The sequence below is a fragment of the Toxotes jaculatrix genome, chromosome 9, assembly GCF_017976425.1.
Source record: "Toxotes jaculatrix isolate fToxJac2 chromosome 9, fToxJac2.pri, whole genome shotgun sequence".
Classification (NCBI taxonomy): Eukaryota; Metazoa; Chordata; class Actinopteri; family Toxotidae; genus Toxotes; species Toxotes jaculatrix.
This window is the reverse complement of record NC_054402.1, coordinates 19,936,258-19,945,365: the sequence shown is the minus strand read 5'-3', so window position 1 is coordinate 19,945,365 and position 9,108 is coordinate 19,936,258. Positions and strand designations below refer to the sequence as shown.

The window sequence follows — 9,108 nt, the reverse complement described above, 5'->3', positions numbered from 1 at the left end:
AACATTACTGTGAGACTCGTGTGTGAATCAACCAGCTGCGGGAATTTTATGAAATAGGCTATTAAGAAAAAACAAAAACAATACATTTAAAAATTCACATGGAAAACAGAGAAACTAGTTACTTGCTATATTATTCAGTTTAACTTTCTCTATATTGTTGTTCACTGAAAGTGGCCTCTTTCCTGTTGGAACATTTATGTTCCCTCTCATGAACTCATTGCTTTCCTGTAATTTAGTATGTGAGCTTTGTGGTGTGTGTGTGTGTGTGTGTGTGTGTGTGTGTGTGTGTAAGGAGGAGGAGTAAATAGTATGATACTCCCCCTCTTTCCTTTCCCCCATCTGGATAAGAGCAGCAGCAGCAGGATAAAGGAAAACCTGCCAAATTACAAAGAATTGGAAATGAAAGTGAGCGAAAGAGAGAGCTGATTCACTCCCAACAATTGGCTACAAATTGACAAAGCTCTGTATTTTTCCAAACACGTTTTAAAGTTTCCCTTTCAAGACACTGCATGTCGACCTAAACTGCTTTGGGGAAGTAAAATCGACTTGTGATGAACCTTAACCAAAACTGTCTCCGTCAGACATGCATGACTATCTCTTCTTTGCCATCAGCTGTCTCTGCATTCTTCCTACTGGTAAGTAACATTTTAGTTCATCCAGATCTGAACTCTCTTTCTCTTGATCAACTAGGGAAATGTAATATGTGTTGAATTTGGCTTGCTAAGGTTATGTAATCTCATGCCTTTATATTCGTTTTTGTTGAAGTACTTTTAGTGAAGGTATCTCACAGTGTGTTTCTGTTGTCACTTATGATTGATATTTGATAAGTTGGGTTTGTACTGTAACACAAGCTGTGTTGTATTAAACATAGTCTGATTCTGAAGTCAGAAGAACAAACAAACAAACAAAACCCCAAAACATTTACCTGAATCATCTTGAACAAACTGTTTGATGAACCAAATGATACAAACACATCAGACGGTTTGTTTAGGTTAGTTGCTTGTGTGACATGGAGTAACAGCATAACTATGTCAATCACACTCTCTCACACTGTCTTGTGATGATAATTTGAAAACAGCACATTAAAGCAGTTCAACCTTGTACAAAATAACAACATAGCCTGTGTCTGTCCCATACAGTTTCTTGAGCTATAATGAGCTAAAGGAGATGTCCCTTTTTCAGGTCTCTGTGCCGATAAATGCGAAAAGAGTATTCTGGCAAGACGTAACACATTGTCTGTACCAGAGGGGGACAGTCTGTCTCTGTCCTGTGTGGTCCTGCACTGTGGAGACACCTGGGAAGGGAACTGGACATGGAGTAAATCAACAGGTGGAAAAACCAACAACACTGAAAACTCTGACAGGCGTTATTCCACCAATGTGATACTCTCAATAAATAAAACCAGCATGGTTTTGAATTTCGTGAGGGTCAGCCAATCAGATGAGGGTTACTATGGATGCAAGGTTAAGTGGAGTGAGGGTGTCACTGAACAGGGACATATGACATACTTGAACATCACTGCAGGTAAGTAGAATTATATATGTTGACTAAATCCGTATAAGTGTGCATCAAACTGTGACTGCAAGCATTCATACAACTGTATTTTATCCAGTGAGTCTAATTACATGGACGTGGTCGTTCTTCTTCTCTTTTCCCATCATGCAGCTGTCCCATCTCAGAGGAACTTGATCCACAGGATTTTGGTCTGTGGCAGTGCTTGTGTTTGTCTTCCTGTCATTCTGGTATTAGCCCGCTGTCTGAGTTCGGGGGTCAAGAGTCAGTCATGTAACAGGTCACAGGCCGTATATGCAGCTATTCGCAGAGACCAACCACCACAGCCTCCACCCCGACGCCCAATCCCAAAGAAACGTAGCACTTCCTCTCACAAAGGTATCTCTTATTCTTACTTTCATAGCATGTGACACTGACAAAAACAAAACTGCTCTACTCACTGTACTATTTTTTTTTTCTATTTTACAGCTCCTCCCAAGTCCCAGCAGAACACTGAGGTGGGTGAATATGCTGTTTCAAAACAATATGCCCTTTGCAGGGATCTCAGTATTGTTTGTTTCCCCTGGCAAGGCTTGAATACGTCTTTAAATTGGTGACTCTTTTTTTTATTTATTAAATGTTTTACAGGTAGTGTATGCAGACATTTCCAAGGTTGCACTGAGTCAGCCGGGAGCCACCAAAGAGCCCGCACAGTCCACTGTGTACTCATCCGTCAGATTTTCCTGACTGCAATTGAAGCAGAGTAGAGCTGAAGAGTTCTCTGCTGGGGATAAATTATAAATTACTTTTTGTGGGATACTGCTAAGTCCTTGATGTTTTGAGAAAAAGATGACATGGACACACAGAGTCCCGGAGCTTCTCACTTGCAGAACTGCATCTCTTGATAAATACTGGACTATTCATCCTTCTTGAGCTCAAGACTTCACCTGCCTGCTCCTCATAAAATCACTGGACAAAATAAGATACAAAAGATTGCAGCAGTGTATTTTTGTTATTTTGTATTGATGTCTATAGACTCTCCAGATTACACTGTGAGGTAGTGACTGTTTTAATGATGAAGAAGAGAGACATGCCAAAAATCCCTCATATGCAGGTAGCATATGAGGCAGCTAGTGGAAAAAGATAATGAGGTGATATTGCAACAAACCAGCTAAACCACTCTGAGGTTTTGCAATTTCACGCCACAATTTCACTGATGTTAACAGTCTTATTGTTTTGAAATGTGACCACGGACGACATAAAATGTGAATCCAATTTTGTGTTCATGCACATATTAAACTGTGGGCAGAAACACGTTGAGCTGGAAGCTTGCAAGTGTTGCATGAGACTGCAAAAGAAGCGAAAACGCAAAAATGACACAAAATACAACATTTTATTTTAGAATAAATTCTCAATGGCACGTTACATAACCAAATATACATATACATGTTTAGACATCTTTTAAATTAATATATTTCCTTTAATCGTTTTACCTTATGAATTAGCGTACTCTGCACTTACATTTTTACATGACATCAATGCAAAAGAAGTTATCGTTTTAATAAATTAAGCGTATTAACAGAGAAGGCTGTAGGGCGTTACCTGCTACAAACTAAATAACATCTGAGCTTCCCACTTCCGGCCTGGAGGATTTCTTTTCCTGCTTTCCTTACTCGAGGTAATTACTGGTCTACGCTTACTGAGAACAGTGTTATCAGTTATCACTTCTGCTTCTAGTCCAGTTGTATCCGAAAAGTACTCCTCAAAGAACTTTTGAAGATCAACAGTTTGGAGATCTGCCAGTTTGGTCACATAGGAAACACATCTGTGTGTCTTTTTTCTTGATTGACACAATCCCTGCTAACTCCAGTTTGTGCAGCTCCAGGCTAATGTTATGGTACAGTTGAGGACTAGAGTAGACCAATTGTCCTGTTGTGCTTGTAAGCAACCGACTTTGCATTTTACTTCTAAGAGACTTTAGTAATAACAACTAACAAAGCATAAAATCAAAAGTACAAAAAAAAAAAAAGCTCCAAGTTCACATTCAAAGTGTTTTTGCCAAAGGTGGTTCAAAGGTTCATTGTAACCTGAATCATCTTTTTCAAGTCATTGTCATCAGCTCAAATGCTGGGAAACTTAGAAAACTTGGAGACTGTCCTGTTCATAAGTTCCACCAAACAGAAACACAGATACACAGAGCTAGCAAGCTTCTATGGGAGGTATCAGAAGGTGAAATGTTCTCAGTAAGTGCAACGTCTATTTTCGGCAAATGTGGGTGTTGATCGGCTACCCACAACTGTGCTGTAACCAGATCCAGAAGATTCTCGTCCTCTCACACAGTGAGAGACGGAGAGAGAGACAGAGAGAGAGAGAGCATCAGTGGTGAAAAGAGCTTTTGATAGATTGTAAGGCGCAGCTTTGGCTAAAATAAGCTTATGGCAAATGTGTGGCAGTGTCTCCTACTGTGCCCCATGTGAGCTAATTTCCATTAACCAAGCACTTGAGTTCAGGGATCTGAAGTAACCCTTACAGATACAGAAATGCTGTCATAGGTATCGACTGAAGTTCAGCAATGTCTTGTGTTTACAGTGCAGTAGACACAATGCAGCAGCTAGCAAGGTTGCAAATGCTTTTTTCTCTTTTGTTTTTTAAATCATGTTCTCTAGAAAAGCATTTTTATATGCAAAGAACAAGTTCAGATCCTACACTGAAAAGTTGAGACTCCCAGTGTTGCCACCTTCAAGGCTTTGCTACTGTAAGTCCACAGTACATGAAGTCCATGTGCATGTGTGTGTTTGTGAGTTTGTGTATCTGCGTACTTTCTTTTTTTTTTTTTTTTAGGAAAAAGAGGAACTGATGCTAGACGTACCGTTCAAGGCCAAAGGCAAAAAGAACATCTTGGTGACAGTTCTTTCACTGCTGAGTAAGCAGTGGTCCTTAAGACCACTGAGAAATCAGCAGTTCACTAGATAAAGTTCGGCCATAGTCTTATCTCACCACTCACTCGTGTGAACCACTGTATCTCTCTATTAAACAAGATGCTTGAGAAGAAGCTGAGGCAGAGTCTAGCTCGGCCTGCACTCACAGTTTTACAGCCATGCCAAGACTTTCATATTATGTGAACTATTAACAACTGAGATGTAGCAACTTGTAACATTGACTAATTTCTTTAGCTAAAGGCTGGTTAAAAATAAATTTTTCTCCTGTTTCTCCTCCCTCTACACTCACAGTATTGTCAGTTTATGGAGCACTGTTGCAGTTGGTAATCTTGTCAGATTATCCTTGGCTTTAGGGAAGTGGTTTTACAGTGATTATGTAGTTGTTGTGGTGATTTTAGTTTGTTTCTTTTTTTTGTTTTGTTTTGTTTTGTTTTTTGCAGCTCCATCAGCCCGTGATGTCCCTTTGTTGTGCAAGTCTGGTTTTTCCATTCCACAAAGCTACTCAGACTGAAAGAGAAAACAGGGAGGACGGTTAGAGGACAGTGTTCAACACAGATCTATCAGTTTGGGCCTATTACCCAACACCAGCTCCACTGTTTCATGATAGAGAAATAATGAGATGTCCGTAAAAGTGAGAGTATACAAAAAAAAAAACAAAAAAACAAAAAACATCTTAAAAGTGAGTGCTGTTCCACCAGCATGTGGTGACAGGAAACAGAAGTGAAACAAGAAGCACACTTTATTAAAATATGCCAACCGGACAGAGTTCAAATTTAAGACTTACTGCTGTGGATGAGTGGCTCATTTTGTCAAAGCGAAACTTCAAGTTTGACCTTGGTGACGTCTTATTTTTCCCATCTTCAAGATCAGGAAGAATGACATGGGCAAAAAAGGAAGGAAATGCTCATTAGCGATGAGAACATTGGTCATCTCTGGCAGACCGCTCAGTTAGAAGAGTGTTAACAGTGAAATCTGAGTATCCTCTGAGCGTGTGCATCAAATCGTAGGTTTACCTGTTGGACTGCGGCACATGATAACGGGGGTACCTGATCCCTGGCTGTCGACACTGAGGGAAGGACTAAAGGCAGAGGAGGACGCTATAGAGGGGTGGCTAATCTGAGGGAAAGAGAAACAAGAGAGAAGCAGAGACTTAACAAGGAGGAAGAGGTGGAGGAGGAAAAGAAGTGAAGAGGCTCGGTGAATATTTTGCTGGAGTCAACATTAACCTTCCCGCCAGCAATGTCAGAGTCACTGAGTGTTCAGCTGGAAGGTCAGCAGAAAGGTCGCTTTGCAGGGAAAAGCCATCATAAGAGCTTAGCATAATGACTGGGAACAGGGACTGGCTCTGTCCAAAGTTAAAAAATCCCCCCTTTACACATGATGTCAGAGTCATGCTAGCTATTTCCCCCTGTCTCCTTATGCTAGGTTAAGTTAATCAGCTGCTGGTGGTAACTTCATATTTCTATCTTCTCATCTAACATTTGGCAAGAAAATAATAACCATATTTCCCATCCATCCATCCATTTTCTATACCATTTTCTATATCCGTCAGGGTTACGGGGGCGGGGCTGAAGCCTATCCCAGCTGACTATGGGAACACCCTGAACTGGTTGCAGGGCAGACACATAAAGACAGACAAACACGCACACTCAATGCAGAGTAGCCAATTAACCTAATGTGCATATTTTTGGGATTGTGGGAGGAAGCTGGAGTACCCACGCAGGCACAGGGAGAACATGACAACTCTGCACAGAAGAGTTTGAACCTGGAACCTTCTTGAACCTGGAACCCTCTTGCTGTGAGGCTACAGTGCTAACCACTGCAACGCCCTACCATATTTCCCAAAATGTCGAAATATTCCTTTAAACCGATCAAAATTTAATGGGGGCTTTTAAGAAAACATAATGAATTGATGTCTGTATTGATCAACTTTTCCCTTCTGCTGATCACTGCTGTATTTTATTGCTGCATCACGCATCAAATCCCCACTTTAACCATTTTCTCTGGCCTTCAATAATAAGCTTGTCAGTTTTAACAACACACTGTGCATCTGTGCACACCGATCCAAAGCTAAATGCTGAGAGTGGGAACGATCTGACAGCATTTCTCACATGAGATAAAACTACACTGACAAGCCGTGTCATCTGATACACAGCAAGTGAGAAGAGTTGTAATCATTATAATCAATGTGCTGACATTCAACACTCTCTATTAGGCAGCTCTTAGTAATTACAGACTATTTCATCCGTGAAGGCTTTGACACCACCAACAACCTTGCACTCCTCTTTAAGAATTTGTTTCCAGTTTTGTTCTCTGCACTTCAAGCCAAACGCTCAATTCCCGTCTTCTCTCCAGTAAAGACAAGCTCACTACAATGTAAACAACAGAATTAAGTGGGAGAGAAGTGAACACATTTTCTTTTCATTAACTCTGGCCAAACAAACTGAGCGTTGCACTCACAGTCTCCAGTTCTTCCAGAGCTTCTGTTTCTCCCGTGGTGCTGCTGAAGCTGCTGGTGCTGGATGAAGAACGAGATATGTTCGGCCTGCCGCTGCTGCACTCCTTCAGCTTGATAAATGGCCTGTGGAGGGGAAGAGAAGCGGAAAATGAGATCCTCTGCAGGAGACTTTGACAGGAGAACTAGGGATGAAGAACGGATCTTTAAAATGACTGTCTGTACTAAACTCATTTCAAAACAAAAAAAAACTTTACTAAGTTTCGCTTTAGCCTTAAACTATTGAGATGATCTCCATGAAAAAACATGCTCTCTCACCTCTCTTTGTTGGGGCAGATCTCAGGTGAGCTGGGATTGGACGACGTCTCTGACCTCACTTCTTGGGACAGCGGGCAGATCTCTGCAGGCTTTTGGTCGCTGCAGGTGAAGGAAACACATTAGTGATTAAAACATCAAGACTTTCTGAGCTTCAGCCACCTGCACAAGAGACACAGACAACTTTGGTGTTTCTCCTGTTACACAATCATGATGCTGACTGGGAACTGCAAATACTGTATGTTTAACTAGTGAGACCAACCTGCGTGTGTGTTTATCTGAGGGGGACTCTGTGCTGGAGTGGAGACGAGGGAAGAGGCCTGAGCGCCGTTTTACTGGGCTCTTCAGAGGAGACTTGGCTGACAACACAGGAGGCTGAAGATCGCAAACGAAAAAAAAGCAACAAACTCTTAATAACTGATTCTGAAAACAATACTGACAATGACATGCTCATCTTTGCATGGAAAGAGTCACTGTTGGTGGGATTATTCCTCCTGTTCCATACTGACTGTGAAGAAATCCCTTCCTAACACAACTCCGATGTAAGAGATGGGAGACAAAATCTTTGTTTTGTGCAAAAATGTACATTCAAAGTTCAGCTGAAGCTAAATCAAACATGAAATTCCATCTTTGTGTTACTATCTCTCCACCACAGCTCAACAAGGAAACACTGGAAACACAAGGAGGAAATCTTGTACCTAAAAGACTTCCTGGGAACTTTCCTTTCAATTTGTCTAATGTAAGTGATAGAGGACGAAAGTTAAAGTTACACTCTTCACAGCTAGTATGAAGAGGAGGAATATTTACAGCTACAGCTACCAATAACTTCTCCAGCAAATATATATAAGAATGTGAGCATTTTTAAAACAGTTGTCAAAATGTAAACCTATCCTTTAAGGCTTTAAAAAAAAAAAAAAAAGAAAAGTTCAATCCATCTTTTTCATCCCTCTCCCCTTTCCCTCTCATTCTGCTCCACTATTTTGCTCACAGTGAAGGTGCTCTTTGTGCATTCGCTGGCGCTCTGCGGCAGCCCCCCTCCGCTCAGGCTGGCCGGGACACCACCTCCTACCCCGGGGCTGCGGTGCCTGTGAGACCCCACCATGGTCTCCATGGAGTGACTCCTGACACGCATGGCTCTCTGGAGGAGAGACAGGAAACAAAGAGGGACAAGATGAGGGAGAGGAAGAGAAAGAGGAACACACAGGAAATTTAAAGTATATGTGGAAGGGCAGGGAGCTTTAATTATCTTAATTATCTTTTCTTTTTTTTTTGTTTGTTTGTTTATGAATTAAAAATAGGATCCGGATGATATTGCACTCTGTAACCACCAGAGGATGCAATTCTCCAAGAAAGAGGCCAAGTGAGTTGGAGTGGTTTGATGAGCGTGTTGATGAGATGTGTTGTACTAACCCTCAATATTTTAATGACTTTATAATGATTTAGTTCATGACAATAATCGCAGCATTTTCCTTGAGGCCAAAATAAATTCCAGCCAGGAAAATTTAAATAGAAAACAGTTATATATGGCATTTTAACAAGTTTTGTCTTTTTAAATTTCTCTGACAGTATGAACTCAAAGAAACATTGTAAAATAAATCACAAAATAACTGTTTATTGATCAGATGGCGATCCTCCATTGAATTTACAGTAAAGCAGACAGGTTATACACAGTAACTGCCATAAAAGTAATGAGAACAGCGCCCCCTGGGACTGAGTGCAGAAAGTGCACAGTGGATGTCCAGAAATCCTGTGAAGAGTAAGAGAGTCAAACTGTCATTCACACATTCGTTTCTCTCTCACACACACAGACCAAAATGCACATTGTAATGATCCTATTAACGTCAGTTGGTTTTCAGTTGTAGGAGCGTGAACGGACATTGAGAGATGAGAACGAAAGAGTAAGACGGC

General features: G+C 41.0%; 2 protein-coding genes across 8 annotated transcripts in view; one reads left to right on the top strand and one right to left on the bottom strand.

The window, feature by feature from the left end:
* Positions 1-321: 321 nt before the first annotated feature.
* si:dkey-52l18.4 (uncharacterized protein LOC560708 homolog) lies at positions 322-2,807 on the top strand. Of its 2 annotated transcripts, none has more exons than XM_041045785.1 (5): positions 322-635; positions 1,183-1,524; positions 1,666-1,890; positions 1,981-2,013; positions 2,144-2,807. In XM_041045785.1, exons 1-5 carry the CDS (start codon positions 584-586, stop codon positions 2,236-2,238), a joined length of 747 nt encoding a protein of 248 aa, XP_040901719.1. In that variant the 5' UTR covers positions 322-583; the 3' UTR covers positions 2,239-2,807. The 2 variants fall into 2 exon arrangements, with proteins under 2 accessions (XP_040901719.1, XP_040901718.1); XM_041045784.1 differs by having other exon boundaries at positions 325-635; positions 1,981-2,009; positions 2,140-2,807.
* A 64-nt stretch (positions 2,808-2,871) lies between these two features.
* Positions 2,872-9,108, bottom strand: part of LOC121186893 (rap1 GTPase-activating protein 2-like) — a 68,446-nt gene continuing 62,209 nt past the window's right edge. For 5 of the 6 annotated variants that reach the window (XM_041045778.1, XM_041045777.1, XM_041045779.1 and 2 more), the window contains 7 exons: positions 8,189-8,338; positions 7,463-7,575; positions 7,204-7,302; positions 6,891-7,011; positions 5,444-5,546; positions 5,215-5,288; positions 2,872-4,937 (listed from right to left, as the gene is read on the bottom strand). In XM_041045778.1, the coding sequence (XP_040901712.1) occupies positions 4,929-4,937; positions 5,215-5,288; positions 5,444-5,546; positions 6,891-7,011; positions 7,204-7,302; positions 7,463-7,575; positions 8,189-8,338 (669 nt within the window). In that variant the 3' untranslated portion in view covers positions 2,872-4,928. Of the gene's footprint in view, positions 4,938-5,214; positions 5,289-5,443; positions 5,547-6,890; positions 7,012-7,203; positions 7,303-7,462; positions 7,576-8,188; positions 8,339-8,796; positions 8,948-9,108 lie in introns of those variants that run through there. The other variant, XM_041045783.1, reaches the window with a different exon arrangement.